The 21,528-nt window shown below is 39.6% G+C and overlaps 1 protein-coding gene across 1 annotated transcript in view; it reads left to right on the forward strand.

The window, feature by feature from the left end:
• The window catches only part of SCAI (suppressor of cancer cell invasion), a 72,685-nt gene that overhangs the window by 16,034 nt on the left and 35,123 nt on the right, over positions 1-21,528 (forward strand). The window contains exon 2 of the mRNA XM_014529420.1: positions 14,473-14,604. Within this exon, the coding sequence (XP_014384906.1) occupies positions 14,498-14,604 (107 nt within the window). The 5' untranslated portion in view covers positions 14,473-14,497. The remainder of the gene's footprint in view (positions 1-14,472; positions 14,605-21,528) is intronic.

Consider the following 21,528-nt stretch of genomic DNA (forward strand, 5'->3'; position numbering starts at 1 on the left):
ATGGTGAATGAACTTGGGTTATGTGGTGAATGAACTTCTTGAGATAATAGCAGATCAGTGTTCCTCATCTGAGGGTGGTTTTGCCTCTCAGGAGACAATTGGCAATGTCTGGAGATGTTTTTGATTGTCACAGTTGGGGAACGTGCTGGTTGCATCTCGTGTGCAGAGGGCAGGGATGCTGCTGATCTTATGTACAGGACAGTCTCCACATCAAACAGTGATCTGGGCCCAAATGCTAAGAGCACATATATCTAGGGTAAGGGCATCTTTTAAAAAAATCTGTGATTTTGCCAATTGAGAAGAAATGGGAACGGAGTGAGAATTTCGATATTGTAGATGTGATTAAGGGAGAAGAGCATGTAACACAAACCCAGGAATTATCTCACATCTGCTAACATAACAACAAAACCCTCAGATCTCCTGCTTCAGCCTGGGTAATTGCTTTTGGCATAATAGCTATTACCTCAGACAGACTGAAAGTTTAATAACTAGATGGGAGATTTCCCTGTGTGGTGCACAAATAGGAAAAACACCACCATAGAAGCTATCTCCCACATCTGACCTCCTCCCTTCCTTACTTTACCAGCAGTGCAACTGTGCCTCACTGCCAGGCCGCATTTCAGCATTTTTAAATTGTAATGCTGTCGATTATCAGCTTTCCTAATTTTTTGATATTTAACATTGAACAGCCCTAAATGAGTTTAAAGCAATCTTGTTATGCATAAGAGTTTGTCTTTTAAAGGCTTCTGTTTGATTTTATGTACTCATTTTGTGCAAAATAAATGTTATATTGCTTTATTAAATCTCTTTTATGCTTGCAATTCAGATTTAGTATCCAATAAGCGGTCATTTTTATTGTTATTTTTTTCAGTTAATGTTCTAAATGTGTTCATATTCTTAAATACTGTTAGTATTGAAAATTCCCATTGCTTGTTGACTGTTATTTTTAAGTCTTTGAGATTCATGAAACATCCATAAACTCTGCTTCTTTGAAATGTAGGTTTATTTCAGGTAGCATACTCTTTTGAAATATCCAGAATATATTTTACCAATAACAGAAGGATATTACTTGGAAATGGAAACTTCACCTAAGAGATAGAGAGAATAACAATACACATACAATTCGTACAATTCTTTCTTTTCTCTCTGCCTCCTTAAATCATAAGGTTCTCAGGAATCTTGAATGTCCTGTTTTTTTTCATATGAACTATATGTCTCTAAATATATTTCTGTATTTTAGCATTAACATATTGATGGTTATGTACACATATAAAATAACATTAATCATTTTCAGGCCTTTAAATTTCTTCAGGAGTTTAAAGAACCAGAATAAAGAAGACATAATTTATCTGATTTTAATAAATTCTGCATTGATTCTTTTTGGTGTTCCCAGAAGTCAGTGTATATATAATCTTTCTGCTCATCCGTGAGCAAAACTACAGGGATGAACCCACGAATTTTCCCTCCTTTTAAAAAATTCCTTCTGCCTAGCTGGAGTGGCTCAGTTGGTTGAGCATCGTCCTGTCCATCAAAGGGTTGCTGGTTCAGTCCCTGGTCAGAGCACATGCCTGGGTTGTGGCTTTGATAACCAATCAATGTATCTCTCTCTCCCTCCCCTCCCATTTCCTCTCTTTAAGAATGTCCTTGGGTGAGGATAAAAAAATTCCTTCTTCTCTCCTCCGAAAATGTTTTTGACATTTATTTAGACTTTAAATCATAGGCAGCCATGCATCCTGAAGAATAATGGGGCAAATATATATATATATATATATTTATATATATGTGATCCTTGACATTTTAAGTGAAAAAGGCAAGGTGTATAGTTTATATCATATAATTCCATTTTCATTTAAGAAAATCACCAGGCCCTAGCTGGTTTTGCTCAGTGGATAGAGCATCAGCTTGCGGACTGGAGGGTCCCAGGTTCAATTCCAGTCAAGGGCACATGCTCGGGTTGAAGGCTCAATCCCAGTAGGGGGCATGCAGGAGGCAGCTGATCAGTGATGCTCTCTCGTCATTGATGTTTCTATCTCTCTCTCTCCCTTCCTCTCTGAAATCAATAAGAATATATTTTTTTTAAAAAGAAAATCACCATATATTTGATTATGCAAATAAAAAGGTTTGGAAGGGTGTACACTTATTAACTGTGATGGAGAAGAGAACACCTCAAAGGATTGAGTTGTGGGGCACTTCACCTTTCTGAGGTTGGGTGATGAGGTGACTCATCAGTGGAGACTTGAGAAGGAGTAGCCGGTGAGGTAAGAGGAGAAAATGATGTCTTAGAAGACAAATAGGAGTATTCAAGAGAAGAGAATGACCAACAGGGCCCAATGCTGTTGATAAGCAACTTTAAAAAGATGTATTTTTAAAAAATATTTTTATTGATTTCAGAGAGAAAGGGAGAGGGAGAGGGAGAAAGAGAAAGAGATAGAAACATCAGTGATGAGAATGAGAATCATTGATCGGCTGCCTCCTGCACGCCCCCCACTGGGGATCGAGCCCACAACCCGGGCATGTGCCCCTGACCAGAATCAAACCCGGGACCCCTCAGTCCACAGGCCGACGCTCTATCCACTGATCCAAACCAGCTAGGGCAAAAAAAAAAAGTATTTTTTTAAAATTAAATTTATTGGTGTAACATTGATTAATAGGATCATATAAGTTTCAGGTGTGGGCTTCTATGTTCTAGTATCTGTATATTGCACTGTGTGCCCACCACCCAAAGTCAAATAATCTTCTGTCACCCCAAAAAGTAACTTAGATGAGGACTGAGAATTGCCCATTGGATTTATCAGCACGGAGATCATTAGTATTGACAGAATGCTTCAATGGAATGATTGGTGTGTGTTGGAGAGAGATGGGAGATAAATTGGAGAACACTATATCGACATGTCTTCTAAAGAGGTAGTCTGTGAAGAAGATAGAAAATAGAGAAATAGCATGAAAACTAGAGGGGAATGCGAGGGGTTTTAAGTTGGGAGATTACACAGCCTCTTTGAAACTGATGACCATTGTGCTGTAGAGAAGAGACAATGGATGATGCTGTAGAAAGAGAACAGTTGATGGACTGATGTGCTTGAATAATAGCAAGGGATATGAAAGCTAATGCATAAGTGGAGGCATCGACCTTACAGTTCAATCAAGGTAATGGAAGGAAAGACAAGAAGGTATATGGTTCAGATGCAAGTGGTTGGTGTAAGTGTGGTCGGGTGTGTGGAAGATCGGTACCGATTGCCTGTGTTTTTTAAGTGAACCATAGAACAGTTGCCATCAGCTAAAGGTGACGATGGAGAGCGGAGAAGGTGAGAAACCGTGCTCCAGGAAGGTAAAGAGTCAAGGAACGAAGGAAATGTGGTGGGAGTGCCCATTCTGAGGTCCTGAATTGAAAATGAGCCCAGTCAGTATGATTGTGTTTCTTCAGCCATGGTTAAGATGCAAGCTCAGAGTAGGTAGAGGATTGGATTTAATCAAAGTAATAAATAAAACTCTTTGTTCACTTTGCAAGCTGTTTTCAAGAGGTTGATGATGTGAATGGCATTTAGAATTTCAGCTTTTTAATTATACGCAGTTTTGGAAGGCTATACTTAGTGAGTGACAGGTCATTTAAAAAAAAAGAAAGGAAAAAGGCATGGCATTGTTTCAGGAAAGGTTCTTGGTTGAGCATTACAGGCCCTAATTCCAGCCAATTTAAGCAGAAAAGGAATTTATTGGAAGGTTGTCAAGTACCTCACAGCACTGATCTGGTTCAGAAAACAGGCAGGAACCAAGGGAATTCAGAGATCTGGAATTACTGCCAGGGTCACACCACTGGCACACCTTGGTGTTAAGGATGTTTGGTTTAACGATGCTGATGTGATCTGAGTATTTGTGTTCCCCCAAAACTCATATGTTGAAATTCTAACCCCCAAAGGTAATTGGTGGGGCCTTTGGGAGGTCCTCAAGTCATGAAGGTGGAACTTCATGGGATCAGTGCCTTAAAAACAGCTCCAGAGTCCTGGCCGGTGTGGCTCAGTTGGTTGAGCGTCGTCCTGTGCACTGAAAGGTCACTGGTTAGAATCCCAGTCAGGGCGCGTGTCTGGGAATGTGGGCTCGATCCCTGGTTGGGGTGCATACAGGAGGCAGCAGATTGATGTTTCTCTCTTCTGTCAATGCTTCTCTCCCTCTCCCTTTCTCAAATCAATAAAAAACATTTTTTAAAAAAGCTCCTGAGGCATCCTTGAGCCCCTTTCTAGTATGTGAGGATACAGCGAGAACTGTGTAGCTAGAAGAGAGCCTTTACTCAACCAGGCCAGCACCCTGATCTCAGGCCTCCAGCCTCCAGAGCTGTGAGAAATAAATACCTGTTGTCTATAAGCCATCTAGTCTGTGGTATTTTGTTATAGCAGCAAGAATGGACAGTCAGATGCTGCCATATTTTTTTAAAGATTTTAAAAATCTTTTTAAAAAGGCTCCACAACAGATGATACTGACTGAAATTAAGATGGTGACAGTGGAGATATAAAGAAATGGACAGATTCACGAATAGCTCATTAGATTGCTACTAAAATTCATGTCTTGGGGAAAATTATATATATTTTTTATTCTCCTCCTCCTCTCTTTCTCTTGCTACCCCTCTTATTCCCTTCTTTTCTCCTTTTTTCACCTTGAAATACAGATCTTTCTAGAGGCCTTGATGCAATCTTACCTTGCACAGGGCAGTGTTCATATTATTCATTAGAAATATATATATATATATATTTAAAAATATATTTTATTGATTTTTTACAGAGAAAAGGGAGAGGGATAGAGAGTTAGAAACATCGATGAGAGAGAAACATCGATCAGCTGCCTCCTGCACACCCCTACTGGGGATGTGCCCGCAACCAAGGTACATGCCCTTGACCGGAATGGATGTGCCTGCAACCAAGGTACATGCCCTTGACTGGAATCGAACCCGGGACCCTTGAGTCCGCAGGCCGACGCTCTATCCACTGAGCCAAACCAGTCAGGGCTAGAAATATATTTTTAAGCTCCTGTGTACAGCAAGCATGTCAAACTCACCGGCCGTGGGTTTGACATGCTTGGTGTACAGTATAGTGCCAAAGGCGTTGCTAGTTATAGTCATTCTAGAATTGGGTTCAAGTCTAGACACTCAGAAATGATTTCTTTATTCCTGGGCACTACATGACTGCCGAGTAGGCTGACCAACCCTTTCCTAGGTGTGGGTCACTGAGACTATATGAATTCACTTTCATCTAAGGTTTCCCCCCTCCCCCCCAGGACTGATTAGTTCCTTAGTTTAGTCTTTTTACATATCAGTTATTTGAAATAGGCCAAATGCATATCCATTATTTTAAAAAGTAATGAGAAAGAAAGCTAATTTTTAAAAAGTTCTCTTAAGACTGATTTTCAAATGGAATTTATTAGAAATGGCTAAAATAGTTCTTAAAAATATAGACTCCCAACCCTCCTGAGTCATATATCTAGAAGTAGGTTCCAGAAATCCTATATAATAAAGAAGTAATATGCAAATTGACCCTCACTCTGTCACACCATCACAAGATGGCTGCGCCCACAGCAGAGGCAGGGTTCCCGTAATGAGTGATAATGAGCAATCAGCAGGGACCTGAGGCTGCGTGGCGCCAGGCCGGGGCGGGGGACCCGAGGCCGCGCCCCCAGCCCGGTGGGGCTTGATGGGGGACCTCCTTGAATGGAAACCCACCAGCTTACTGTCCCTTTCAGCTCTTCCCTGTAATAGTCCTGAGGCACCTCGGGAGCCCTAGGGCTCCTCAGAAGACTGGGGACCTGAGGCTGCGCCCCCTGCCTGGCGGGGCTTGACGGGGTTGGGGCCAGCTGGGTCTGGATTTTGCCCAATGGGGGTGTGGCCAGCCGGGTCTGGGTCTCTCGCGATTTCGAGGTGCACACGGGTTGGCAGGGACTTGACTCTGGGTCCCGTGGCATGCCCCAGACTCTGACAAGAGGAAGATTTTCATACACATTTCATTTTCTTTCATCTCTGACACTCCTATTATAGAGAAAGGGCAATAGCAATATTAAAATATATCCTCTAATTCAGGGGTCCTCAAACTTTTTAAACAGGGGGCCAGTTCACTGTCCCTCAGACCGTTGGAGGGCCGGACTATAGTTTAAAAAAAAACTATGAACAAATTCCTATGCACACTGCACATATCTTATTTTGAAGTAAAAAAAACAAAATGGGAACAAATACAATATTTGTATTTGCATGTGGCCTGCGGGCCGTAGTTTGAGGACCCCTGCTCTAATTAATTCCCTTTTAATGTGCACGAATTTCATGCACCGGACCACTAGTCTGTGTTTAAAAAAATTCCAGGATAGTCAGCCAGGTTTAGGAACCATAGCTTTATGTTATTCAGACTAGCTTTACACTGTACTGGGAGAGGTAATTAAATTCTTCTCTTTTAATGGGAAGGGTCTATTATAAATGACTGTTTGAATTTCGCAGCTTAATTTAATTTAATTATTACTTTTTAAAAAAATATATTTTTATTGATTTCAGACAGGAAGGGAAAGGGAGAGAGAGAGAGAAACATCCATGATGAGAGAGAATCATGGGTCAGCTGCCTCCTGCATGCTCCACACTGGGGATCGAGCCCACAACCCAGGCATGTGCCCTTGACCAGGAATCAAACCGTGACCTCCTGGTTCATAGGTTGATGTTCAACCACTGAGCCACGCCGGCCAGGCTAATTTAATTATTACTTTTAAAATGTATTTTTATTGATTTCAGAGAGGAAGGGGAATGGAGAAAGAGATAGAAACATCAGTGATGAGAGAATCATTGATTGGCAGCCTCCTGCATGCCTCACACTGGGGATCAAGCCCACAACCCGGGCATGTACCCTGACCAGGAATTGAACTGGGACCTCCTGGTTCATAGGTAGACACTCAACACTGAGCTACACTGGCTGGGCTCAGCTTAATTTTAAAATATGGCATTTGGTTTCATATAATTACATTTTTTTAGAGGTGATATAGGTGAATTCCATTAAGTTTTCTCTTGCCTGTGGCTATTTTGTAATTTTAGTTTTTATGTTATCACCCTAAGTATAAGAAACTTGTTCTCTGTATTACAAGAATACTGTATTGCTCCCTAACATCAGCTGCAAGCAAGTTTGTATATGAACAGCTAGATCACTGCTTCTCCAACTTAACGTGCATACAGGTCACCTGGAGCGCTTGTTAAAATGCAGGTTCCATTTTAGTAGGTATGGGGTGGGGCTGAGGAGTCTGTGTTTCTAATAAACTCTGGCTGTTACTGATGTTGCTGCTCTGCGGATCTCCTAAGAGGCTAGATAATAGGCTAGAAGAGGCTATCCTTTGAGCATTTATGTTTGTGTGAGTTACTCAGCTTTGGGGCATGTTTTGGGACTGTTTAGTTTGACCAAAGGTCAAGTTGTACATTTAAAGAAGATTGTATTATATAACCTTCTAATACTTTCCCCCTTGTTCTTGAAGATTATGGTACTATATGTAGCCTAAGGTTTTTAGTTTCAGGCTTTGGACCTGAATAAAAGAAGTAATTTCAGCATTCAATCTGCAGCAGCAAAATTGGTTTATCTACTTGGGGTAGTCTGAACTACAAGTAAAGTATTTAGTAATTGAGTTAAGAATAAGAGGGACTGACATAATGTTGAGAATTATTATACATGCAAGATATACCTAAGGATTGGGAAATATGTGTTTTGCAGAATTGAGAATTTGGTGACGATTTATCCATTAGAGCAGTGGTTCTTAGGTGGGGGAGATTTTACCTCTTGGGGCACATTTGGTAACATCTGGAGACATGTTTAGTTGCCATGACAGTAGGATGGTGGTGTTATTAACTGGTATCTAGTGGGCAGTGGCCAGGGATGCTGCTAAACATTCTACGGTGCACTAGATAGCACCCACAGCAAAGAATTATTTGGCCCAAAATGTTGGTAGTGACAAATAATAAGAAACCTTATGTTAGAGAATATTCACAAGTACTTGATTAGTTTTTAATTAAAAATAATACAGAAAATACAAATAGAAAATAACCATTTGTGTTTCCACTAATCAAATTTAACCAATGTTAACACTTATCTTACTTGATTTTAGGCTTTTGGTTTAAGAAATATCATTCTATTATTTTGGGGAAACTAAGTCACAATTAGTATTTTTTTCTTTTTCTTTTTGGTTTTTAAGGTTTTATTTTTATTTCACAATTAGCATTTTGAATTCAAACAATTTAGAATGTGAAAGTAATAAAGCTATCTCAAATCTCAGCAGCCAGAAATAACCACTCATTATTACCACTCATTATCCCAGAAATCTTTCCATGTAAATATACATACAGCTAGAAGCCTAGAGAGAAATGCTTTTATGACATTGGGATCATATTGTAAATGAAGTAGGAAAAAATATTTTTTAAATGAAAAAATTTAAACTTAGAATGAAATAGAATAGAATAATTATCTCCCATATCTCCATCACTCAGGCTTCAACAGTCACAAGTTCATAGCTGCTCTCTACCCACACCCACTCCCAGACATCACATCATTTCATCTGTTAATATTTCAGTGCCTGCCCTTAAAGCATGAGGTCCCTTTTTTTGAGCCATTATCACACACAATTAACAATTTCCCCGATTCATTCTCTTTCCTTCTCTCTCCCTCTCTCTCTTAGTATCTTTTGTTCTAAATTGAGTTTTGATTTCCATTGAGATCGAGCAGTAATTCCATAAAGAAAGGGAAATGGGTGCCGTATAGACCAAAACAAATGCGACCTGCCACACTCTTTTGTGTCAATTTTGGTTTTTATTTCTAGAATGTCTTAAACTATTTGGTAATGCTGTATAAAAATAATGAATTACGCCTTTATGTCTCTTTTTTACTCTCTTCATTTTTTAAGCTGCCTTTCTCATCTTTTTCAATATTTCTCCAAGATATCTTCCTGTTTGGGTGTGTTTGCTATAGCAATGGCCTCTGGGGACTATTCGCAGGAAAGCACCTGCAGGAATCATTTAACTAACTGGTGGTTAGCTTCTTGAGGGCAAGGAGCAAGTCTTACCATCTTTCTGCCTGTTACCATTATCGTCTCCTCCGTATGTGTTAGATGCCTGTCATTAATCTTGAGGGGATTGTGTCAGTATTGATTGGTCTATTACTCGAAACCATTTATAGCAAAACACTAAGTGTGCTCGTTTAGCTCTAACAGTGTGCACACAGGAGAATATAATCCAGATGTTAATGTTTGGTACCTGCATCTATGGGTAGCTTCTGAATAAAGAGATCAGACAGGAAATTTTACTTTCTCTGGTCACATTTTCTCATTTGTTCTCACTTACAATATGTCCTGGTTTGCTTGACACAGTCTCAGTTTTTGCAGTTCTGATGTAATTACTAATAGTGTCCCTTTTCATTCACAGAATTATCCCAGTGGGTGGTAAATTAAATGGTAGGCCTACTTATATGATATTTAATGTGTGCCAGGCTCTCTTCTGAACTCTCTGTACATTCTCACTTAATCTTCATGAAAATCCTAAGTAGCAGATCCTGTTTTTATCCTGTTTTACACATAGGGAAGTCAGGGCACAAAGAGGTTAAATAGCATGGCCGAGATTGCAGTTATGTTTGAGTAGTGACTGGTGGAGCCAGGAGTTGAGTGCAGGCGGTTTCTTGTCAATGCGCTTAAGCACTCTGCTCTGTGGTCTCTATGCGGGCCCCAAACATACCTGTCTTTGTAGAATACACGCTGACCCTCTGGAGTCTCCTGATAATTAATCCGCATAGTTTTAGGTCAGCATCTGGCTAAGGCTTTGGGAATTTGAGGGGTTTCCTTTTCTTCACAAAAAACTTGTCGGTTCCTCACATACCACACCACCAATCTGATGATAATCAGACTTCTTTCTCAGAAGGTTGAACATTTGCCTTTTTCATTCTCTTAGTGACAGCTACTTGGCATTCATTCCTTCCTGGATTTCAGTTACGAACATTCCCAGCTTTTGCAGATTCTCAAGTCCCTGCCACAGTCACTTTCAGCCATCTTTGGTATAAATAAATTCATGGACACACGCACACACGCACACAGTGTCTCCCAGCACCTGGAACAATGCCTGTCATATGGCAGGAACACAAACTTTTTCACTGCCTTTGATCAGTTCGTATTTTGGAATTATCTGGGGACAGTATTCACAGGCGCTTTACAGAAAGTTTTTTCAGACAGCTACTGCTTTCAGGTAGCTTACAGTTTAGTAAGGAGATGATGGATGTACTGGAAGAACTATGATATAAGACAGCTGAGCTGTGTGAGTCAAGTACTTGGCTACAGAATAACTGCCCCAATAACTACCCCTTGTTTTTAAGGACAGGCCTTGAGTTTGCCAAGAGTAGAGTCCTGACAAGAATAATTGTCAACCCAGACGAGAGGAGGACTCTGGCAACTTGACACGGGTCCTCTCGTAAGAAATCCTCCGTCAGCAGTACTGTCTGTCTTTGTATGTACGTCCTCACCACAGCACATTCTGACCTCTCGGTAGTGATAAGCAGCAGGAACAGCTGGAACTACTCAGCAGCAGAGAATTTTATTTTTTAACTAGAGGCCTGGTGCACAAATTCATGCACAGGTGGGGTCCCTCTGGGTGGCCTGCAGGGATCGGGCTGAAACCTGTAGTCCAACGCCGCCTGCAGCTCCTACCTGCTGCTCCCACTCATTCCGGCCCCACTGTGCCTGCTGTGGGCTCGTACCCAATCAGTCCCTGATCAGGAGAGGCTCGTGCTGCCGCAGTAACGCTCGCCAGCCATGAGTCCTGCATCTGGCACCCTCCCAAGGTGAGTGGCCTGCGGGATCGGGCTGAAACTGGCTCTCCGACATCCCCTGAGGGGTCCTGGATTGCAAGAGGGCACAGGCCAGGCTGAGGGACCCCACCAGTGCACGATTGGGCCGGGGAGGAATCGCAGGAGGGCTCCAGGGAGTGTCTGGCCCATCGTACTCAGTCCCGATCGGCCAGACCCCAGCAGCAAGCTAACCTATCAGTTGGAGCATCTGCCCCCTGGTGGTCAGTGCATGTCATAGTGAGCAGGGTTAGCATATCATTAGCATATTATGCTTTGATTGGTTCGGTTGTTCTGCTGTTCAGTCTATTTGCATATTACCCTTTTATTATATAGGATAGGATGTGGAAGCCTGGTGTTATTTATTTGATTTTTTCAATGCTTTTTAGTTTAAAGTCTATGGTCTTTTTTCTTTTCTTTTTTTTTTAATAATTTTTATTTCTTGAAGTATTACAAAGAGTATTACATATGTCTCCTTTTTCCCCGGCACTTGACATTCCCCCGGCCTCCCCTACCCCCTAGTGTCTTGTGTCCATTGGTTATTCTTATATGCATGCATATAAGTCCTTCAGTTGATCTCTTAACTGTGGTTCTGAGTGATGTCCGTTCCGTCTTTTAGTTGTATTTTTGAAGTGGTTGTTTGCGGCAGCAGTCTGCGGTGTTTACCTATGCCGCCATCTTGGTCTCTCCCCCGTGTCTTTCTTCTTAATAAAAACATTGTCTATGTTTATTATAATATAATTGCATTTTGCTTTTTTACTTTCTTACTGGATATCTTAATAAGATGATATGGTTACATTGGAACAGAATTGATCACAATAGCCTAGTGCAGTGGTTGGCAAACTGCGGCTCGGCAAACTGCGGCTCGAGAGCCACATGCGGCTCTTTGGCCCCTTGAGTGTGGCTCTTCCACAAAATACCGACTTCTGTGCATGGGCCACGAAGTTTCAATCGCATTGTATGTGCACACCTGCACGTAGTATTTTGTGGTATTTTGTGGAAGAGCCACACTCAAGGGGCCAAAGAGCCGCATGTGGCTCGAGAGCTGCAGTTTGCCGACCATGGGCCTAGTGAGAGAGGGCAGCATTCATTATCCTCACTTTACAAATGAGGAAGCTAAGTTCAGTTAAACCATCAGCTGTGTGACTTTGGGGGAAAACAGCACAATTGGGACTTATACCTGGGTTTTAGAATCTAGATTCAGTGTATGTCACATGGCCTTATTTTAACTTATTAGATTGATTTCTTTTTATCGATATCAAGATAAGGACAATGAAAGTTGGGATTATATCACATCAAAAGTCCTTTTTTTTTTTTTTAAATATATTTTATTGATTTTTTACAGAGAGGAAGGGAGAGAGATAGAGAGTTAGAAACATCGATGAGAGAGAAACATCGATCAGCTGCCTCCTGCACATCTCCCACTGGGGATGTGCCCGCAACCCAGGTACATGCCCTTGACCGGAATCGAACCTGGGACCTTTCAGTCTGCAGGCCGACGCTCTATCCACTGAGCCAAACCGGTTTCGGCCAAAAGTCCTTTTTAATGAATGTCATTATAGAACCTAGTCCAACTTAATTAGTCCGTTTCCATTTCTGAGTTGACAGGCTTATTAACACCACTTTGATGATTGTAGAGCCAATAAATTCTATTGGAGGGGAAGTCCTGTAGGGGCCACAGGTGGCCTATACGGTACCTATGTGCAAATCAGAAAAAGGCAGTCCCTCTAGGTCAGCGGTTCCCAACCCATGGGTCGCGACCCCTTTGGGGGTCGAACAACCCTTTCACAGGGGTCGCCTAAGACCATCGGAAAACACATAGATAATTACATATTGTTTTTGTGATTAATCACTATGCTTTAATTATGTTCAATTTGTAACAATGAAAATACATCCTGCATATCAGATATTTACATTACGATTCATAACAGTAGCAAAATTACAGTTATGAAGTAGCAACAAAAATAATTTTATGGTTGGGGGTCACCACAACATGAGGAACTGTATTAAAGGGTCGCGGCATTAGGAAGGTTGAGAACCACTGCTCTAGGTGGACTGTCAGTCAGAAAAAGGCATACCTGCAAGGGCAGGTTGAGCCCGCACCAGGATGCTGGACGTGGGAAATCCGCATCTGGGTTTGTCTACTCTGTCTCCTTTTTGTGGTACTTGAAAAGCAGTATCATGAATCTTATTCATATTAATTTATTTAGAAAGAGCTGGTGGGTTGTTTTTTTTAAGTGTTTTATTTATCGATAAAACCGTTTGTATATACCTGCCTCAGCACCTTGTTCTTGTTCCCTGCACCTGGAGCCTGAACTTCCCTCTTCTCTACTTTGCTCACTCCTTCACTTCACCCAGGTCTCCGCTCATGTGTCACCTTCTCAGTATCACCTTATCTATCCTAACTAAAACATTACACCCAATCACACTGTCTCCCTTCCTGCTGTATTTTCCTCATACTACATCTTACCACCTGGATATTATATTTTTAAATTTTTGTCTCTCCACTAGAAAATACACTCTGTGTATTGCCTGTTTTCTTCACTGTTGTATCCCAACACCCAGAATTACCAGTTTTAATATTTGTTGCCTTTTATTAACAATGTGCCCTTTCTGGACTATAATGTTATGAATATGATCTAATTGAATCTTATTAATACCTGTATGAAGGGTAAATATTATAATTCCCATTCTGGAATTGAGGAAATCCAAAAGCTTAGAAAGGTTCAATAACACTCCCAAAGTCAAATATCTAATAATTAGAATCATTCTTTGACAAGTAGATATGATCTGATAGCCAAAGTTCATTTTTAAAAATTGACTTTAGTGAATCTTTTGGGTTTTGTAATGTTTTTCAAAGAGTGATTTCTAATTACTGGAGAGGGTGGCTTAAATACTATTATCTCGATTTAAGGGAAAAGAGAGGCAGAACCCATGAGATTTAAGCATTGGGATGAGAGATCAGACAACCCTGTTGTGGGATTGTAAGCTGGTGTGGCTACTATGGAAAATAGTATGGAGATTCCTCAAAAAATTAAAATTGTACACTTGAAACTAATATAATATTGTATGTCAACTGTAATTTAAAAATAAAAAAGAATAAGTTAAAAACAGGACTACTATGTGACCCAGCAATCCCACTTCTGGGTATTTATCCAAAGAAATCGAAAGACTAATTCAAAAAGATATATGCACCCCTATGTCCATTGCAGCATTATTTACAACAGACAAAATATGTCCCTCAATAGACAAATGGATAAAGAAGACATGATACCTATGTTTTCCATTTGTAGGATTATTTTCCTGAATGGATTTGTAGAATGGAACAAATAGATAACTAGGTTAAAAAAAACACATTTTTTCATTCTGAACCATGTAAAGGAGTGCCTGGAATGTAATAGTCCTTCAAACAATACTTATTGGATGAAAGAATATTCTAAAACTCTCTTTCCAATATGGATGTAACAATTTTCAGTCCCACCGATAATACGAGATTATCTGGTCTCCCACACCATCGTACATTTAAATTATCTGATGGCTTGCATGTAATCAGAAGAATTCTCCATCTTGAAAAAAAGTGTTATCAGATGGTATAGCTAAGGTCTGTTTCTCTTTTTATTTTCACCTTCTTGGTTAATGGACATATGTTTTCTTACAGGACTGAATTTGCTCTTAAAGAAATCATGTCCTCTGGAGGTGCTGAAGATGACATCCCACAGGGAGAGAGGAAAACAGTCACTGATTTTTGTTATCTTCTGGATAAATCTAAGCAACTGTTCAATGGGTTAAGGTTAGTGGACTGCTGATACCTTAAATTTTTCTCTAGTTCTGTGTATTTTCCCCCATGGCTGAAGTATGGTACCTTTCTGAAAGTTATGGATAGAATATTGCATCAGTACCTGTACTAGAAGTGACCATGCTTTTTTTCTTTGACACTGTTTCTTCATTCTCAGATGAAAAAACAATAGGAAAAGAGGGTAACTTAGTGTTGTACTTGAGTTAAGGAGCGCTCTTGTTCCATGCTTTTATATACATTAGTCCACATTATACCCGATTTACATCTGATCTTACACATTGGGGTATGGAGGGCTAAGGAGCCTACAAATGCATAATGCAGGTGAATGTGGGCCTCTCTCCTGTTGCAGTCTTTGTACACTTGTTTATTTGCTTGTTTCTTTTATTCTTTCTTTTTCTTTGGATAAAATATCTGTTGACTACAGTAATGACTGAGTGTTTTAGGCAGTGTTATTTTTAGTTTAGCTGTGCATGCCCTGAACAGATTGGCAGCAGAAGCTATATGCACTTTTGTCCACATGTCTTTGTTGATGTGTTCCTGTGTGTAGTGGGTAAATAATTTTGTACTGTTTTGTTCTATTTAAATCTCTCAGCCCTGCTTTTTCTTCTCTCCCTCCAATTTATAGAGCTATATTTCATACAATAAAAATTCACCCATTCAGAGTTTACAATTATATGGTTTAGTATACTTAGAGTTGTGCCACTATCATCATAATCTAATTTTAGAACAGTAATCACCCCAAAAGAAACCCCATGCCCATTAGCAGTGACTCTCCATTGTCCCCAGTTCCTAACCCCCTAATCAACTTTCTGTTTCTATGGATTTACATATTGGACATTTCATATAAGTAGAATCATACAATATGTGGTCTTTTGTGATTGGCTTCTTTCACAAAATAGAGTATTTTTTGAGGTTCATCTATGTAGTAACATGTATCAGTACGTCATTCCTCTTAATTACAGATTAATATTCCATTGTACAGATTTACCATATTTTGTTTTTCTAGTCATCTGTTGATGAATGTTTGAATTATTTTCCCTTTTTGCCTGCTATGAATAATACTACTGTGAACATTTGTGTACACAGTTTTTATGTGGACATATATTTTTAGTTCTCATGAGTAAATATACCTAGGGGAAAAATTGCTGGGTTATATGGTACTCTATATTTAACATTTGAAGAACTTCTAGACTGTTTTTCAAAGAGACTACATCACCAGCAGTGAATGAGGGTTCCATTTTCTTCGCATCTTCACCAACAATTGTTATTGTCTGTCTTTTGTATGATAACCATCGAAGGGGGTGTGAAGTGGTATCTCATTGTGGGTTTTATTAAATTTTATTAAAATTTTTAGGGTGACATTGGTTAATAGGGTCATATAGGTTTCAAGTGTCAATTTCTATGATACATGATCTGTATATTGCACTGTGTGACCACTACCCAGAGTCAAACCATCTTCCATCACCATATATTTGGTCCTTTACCCTTTACTACCCCCCATGCCCTTCCCTCTGATAATCACCATACTGTTGTCTGCCTGTGTCTATGAGTTTCAGTTTTATGTCCACACATGAGTTTTGATTTGCATTTCCCTAATGACTAATGATGTTGAGCATCTTCTCATGTCTCAAATTTGTGTACCATATGCCTGACGTGTTTCATCTTGCCATTTTATATCAGTGCTTTTTGCAGTACTGCTTTTTTAAAAACTAGGTATTATGTGAAGGGCCCTCTTTCAGTTTAAACAAGCTTAATTATTTCTACAAAAATATGTATCTGGCCCTAACCGGTTTGGCTCAGTGGATAGAGCGTCAGTCTGCGGACTCAAGGGTCCCAGGTTCGATTCCAGTCAAGGGCATGTACCTTGGTTGCGGGCACATCCCCAGTGGGGAGTGTGCAGGAGGCAGCTGATCGATGTTTCTCTCTCATCGATGTTTCTAATTCTCTATCCCTCTCCCTTCCTCTCTGTAAAAAAATCAATAAAATACATTAAAAAAAATATGTATCTGTGGTGAATAAGTATATATCCTCTGATTGTTTTGGGGTTTTTGTTTGAGAGGAATGTGGCCAGTGGCAGTGCAGTTCTATAATTTACTGAGAGATTAGTACTTTGGCTCTTTCTTTTTCTTTTCACTTTTAAAGAAAATTCATTTTATATATACTCACTGTATGTATAAAACTATTGAAAAATATTTTGGTGAAGATGTAAATGAAAAGTTGCCTATGATATGTAGTTAAATGTAAAAACAATATATTTTAAATAATATTTTTTTGTCAAAAATTCTGTATTAAATACTAGTAAATGTGATGAGTCCTGTTTGCTCTTATGCACATTTGGTCTCTTCCTTCTGGGGGGTGCTGATTTTCTCAGTGTCTGGTGCACTTGAGTTGTGTATTTTCTGTGCTTGTTTATATAAATGTTTATAAGTGTTTTGTTCAGTATTAGTCCTTGATTGGAAAGCAGTGGGAAAGGCCTCTGTTTATGAGTTCCACAGGTCTGTGACCGAGTTCCCCATGATGGGGGTTGGAGACGCGGGTGGCATGCTCCACACTGCTCTCCAATTCTGGTCCAAAGCTCTTTGAGCATATAAATTAAACACCGTTCTACTTTCAAATATTGACTAGGTTTTGGGCATTTCTTTTGAAATCGAGAAGATTTCTTTGGGAATAATTAAAAGAAGGGTGTTGTTTTTTTTGTTTTTTACATTTGTGTTGGTCTGAATAGGAATCAGGATCACAGTGCTTATAGAGAACAAGAAATACATTGGCAGTGGTTCTGGACCAGCGTTTGCACTTGGGAAAATGGGGTGAAGTGGGAATCCAGCTGGGATAGCGTCAGCTTTTAACATTGGCCCTCTTTCCTGGCATTCCTTGCATTGTTTGAGCTTATCTTTTGGCTTGCTTTCCTATTTGTTTTCTCTTTCTTTCTTGAGTTCACAAACTGGTGATTAAACTTGTTATTGCATTGTAATGTACTTGTAGGAAAGTATACCTAAGGGTATTTTTTTTCAGACTGAATACATCCATGTGGCTGGTAATTGGATAAAGAAATAAAACATATAGCACCTTGGCAACCCCTCATGTTCCCTCTCACCTAGACTTTTTAACTCTTTATGTACAAAGTGAGAAAGTGCATTTCAGTGCATGAAAGGCCTAGAGTTTCTATATAATGTCTTATTTGGGTATAATAAATTCTCTTTTTACTCTCAAAGATACGTATTTTCACCTTACATTAAGCCATTCATCCAAGTTGTCAGAGACTTCAATTTCCCAGCTGTGACTGTCTTAATGGAGCTTTTTTTTCTTCCTGAAAATACCTTCTGATAATATGTGCATGATAAATAAACTTCTTTCCACTTACTGTGTAAGGAATCATAGTCCAGAGAGTGAGAAATGGGTAGAATGAATGGTGTTGTGCTTAAAATAGCTGTTGCATGTAGTTACAGTAGTAATGAAGTGTTAGAAATAGCTTTGAATACTGTCAGAAAAATGATCAAAGCCCAAGTGCTTGCAGGGTTCTGGTTGCTATGGTGACGAAGCAGCATGGAATACTTGGTGGGATTATATAAGGCAGCATCTTGAGACATATTTGAGATACACAGCTGTGTCTACCACTGATACCCCTGACTTTGGTGCTTTGAAACAGCAGAGGCCTCCAAGTACTAATTATTTGATTCCAAAGGAGCAAATACACAAAGCCAAAATAAGCGTTGGAGCCCATGAGTGTATATATTTACAGAGACGTACACCAACGTGAAGTGTAATGGTCTTAAATAAAAATCATGGCAGAAATTATTTGCATTAAATATGCTCCCAATATTTTACGTTAAAGAAGAAATCATCTACAATGTTTCCTTTAAAAGCTTATTTTTCGGAAGCCCTGGCTCCTGAATAGGAAAGATAACAGAAATTACCAGTTTGCTCCATTGTCTCCCTCTCCTTCCTCTCTCTTTCCTCTTTTTCTTCCCCTCCACCTTCTCCTTCAAAACATTAATACATTCCCAGAGGCAAGTTTCACAGGCTGGTAATAGTAAGGTATATGTTATTCAGAAATAATACCCTAAACTATTGTACAAGTTTGTACTGTGTGCTTTCATTTTATATGGCTTCCCACTCAAAAGAATTGCCCTTGACTTTGAGGCAGACTGCCACCAGAGTGATCTAGAGAAGAAGCATTGACTAATAAAATTTTAATGTGAGCCACAAATGGGACTTAAATTTTTCTAGCAGCCAGATTTTTTAAATGTAAAAAGAAAAAAGTAAAATTAATTTTAATATATTTTATTTGATCCATTATGTCAAAAATATTTTATTTCAATATGTAATCAATATAGGAAAATTGAGATCTTTTACATTCTTTTTTTCCCATACTAAGTCTTTGAAGTACACCGAGTGTTTTATACTTACATACATTTCAGTTCAGATTAGCCACATTTCAAGCGCTCTGTAGCCACATGTGGCTAATTGGCTCAGGCGAAGTTGCTCCCACTTTCAGCTTCTGTTCTCAGAATGGTTCAGTGTGCTGTGCAGTGGATTCAGGTCGGCTACTTTGGGGTTCTCTTCTTCCCAGGACATCCACCAGATGTCCCATTTGTTTCTCCTGTCTCTTCCTGTACAGATGCCGATAGCCTGCAGGTCTTCGCTGTTGCTGATTTGTCCCCACCCACCTGTACTTTGGGATTTGAGGGGTACCTTATCACTTGGCTGTCATAACAAATTTAGTTTTATTCATTTCAAACGGGCCGGATCCGGCCCGCAGGCCGTAGTTTGCCCACGGCTGGGCTATTGGCTCAGGCGAAGTCGCTCCCACTTTCAGCTTCTGTTCTCAGAATGGTCCAGTGTGCTGTGCAGTGGATTCAGATCGGCTACTTTGGGGTTCTCTTCTTCCCAGGTCCATCAGATGTCCCATTTGTTTCTCCTGTCTCTTCCTGTACAGATGCCGATAGCCTGCAGGTCTTCGCTGTTGCTGATTTGTCCCCACCCACCTGTACTTTGGGATTTGAGGGTTACCTTATCACTTGGCTGTCATAACAAAATACCACAAACTGAGTGGCTTAAACAACAGAAATGTATTGTCTCTGTTCTGGAGGCTAGAAGTTCAAGATCAAGGTGTCAGCAGGGTTGGTTCTTGCTGAGGCCTCTCTCCTTGGCTGGTAGATGGCCATTTTCTTGCTGTGTTCTCATGTGGCAGTCCCTCTTTGCATGGGCACCCCTGGTGTCCCTCTGTGCGTCCGAATCTCCTTCTTAAAAGAACACGAGTCAATTGTATTAGGGCCCACCCTCAAGGCCTCATGCTAACTTACCTCTTTACAGCCCATCTCCAGGCACACGCATATTCTGAGGTACTGGGTAGGCATCAATGATTTTGGCTGGTTCAATTTAGTAAAGAGGGATGAATTGTAAAAACTTGGGAGAAAGTTCCTAAGTTTTGACATCTCAACATTACATTTAAAAATCTCTGAGAGTAAGGTTTAATCACCTGTACTACACTTCTTCCTGCCATAATTTCCCAACTTTTGTTGAGAGTTGAGAATTTTTAAAAAAGGAGATCATTGTCATACTTTCAATTTCCTCTAAAGCCTTGGGAAAAGAATAAGAGCAGCCAATTTATGACACAGGTGCCTTGGCAAGATGTGAAATATAAGGTCATTTAGCTTACAGAATAATTCACAGAGCTGCATTTCATTTAATTCTATGGACCATTAATTTCCCATCTCTACTGACAGTAATAAAGACCAAATGATATATTCAGAGTTTAAAACCAGAGTCATTCTCGGAATAGTAGAGGAATTTGTCTAAAACTCTTCATAAAATACCTTAATTTAGACTCTAATCATATTACAGTGGTTTTCTATATTAGCTTTCATGATATGTCTCATTAGAAAAAGGGTGATCATAGGACTTACCCTTTTAGGAAGTTAAAAAAAAAATTAAACCCTATTTCAAAAAAGAAATTGCTACCTTTATAGCAAGTCTTCAGACTGGAGTGGTAGATGTTCTAAATTCTATTGAGGAAAATAGTATAGAATTTAGCCAATAAATCATAAAATATTTGTATATTATGACTTACTGTCAGGAACCTTGTTCTAGCTTTTAGATCATTTTTTATGTACTTTTAGCTCTCATACAAAATTCCCTTCCCATAAAACTCAGTCATTAACTATCTGAAGTTCTGTAGTCTGAAAAAAACACTGAGTTCTGATTCTGTTTTCTCTCTTAATAAGATATAACTGAGGTTTATTAAATTTGTCAGTTTTAGAAACTTAAAGGAACTTGCAGGCAAATGCTTAACTTGAAAATTTGCCTAAAGACTTGACACGATACCTTTAAAGCACCCAGGGGTTGTCAGGTCTCATGAAGGTGATGTGGTTGCCTAATGCTTTTATATAATAGTACAGTCTTCCTGGCAGCAGCTAGTTGATAAGAGTCTTAAAGATTCTAGCAGCAACTTCCATTTTTAAATATCTGATTAGCTCTTCCTAATGCAGCTTCTTACTAGAGATCCCTGGAGACAGGAAAAAGAGGAAAACTTGCAATAAATGTGGAAACTAGTATCTATCATTAACCGATTTCTGTAATCTGAAATGAGTTTTTACTTATCATAAGGATAATGGAAATGGATTAAGAAATGCAATTACTAGCTTATTCTCCTTGTGTGTGCCTGAAATTTTGGGAAAACCTTTTGCTTTTTTACTCATTTTTTTAAACATCCGGTACAGAAATGGGAATCTTCTGTTAACTCATCAATTCCACTTATAGAAATTACCTTTTACTCATCTACACTAATAAAAGAGAAACATGGTAATTGGCGTACGACCGCTACCCTTCCCATTGGCTAATCAGCATATCCTTATGCAAATTAACTGTCAGCCAAGATGGCGGCCGGCAGCCAGGCAGCTGGAAGCAAACATGAGGCTT

Source organism: Myotis brandtii, unplaced genomic scaffold (genome assembly GCF_000412655.1).
Source record: "Myotis brandtii unplaced genomic scaffold, ASM41265v1 scaffold68, whole genome shotgun sequence".
Taxonomy (NCBI): Eukaryota; Metazoa; Chordata; class Mammalia; order Chiroptera; family Vespertilionidae; genus Myotis; species Myotis brandtii.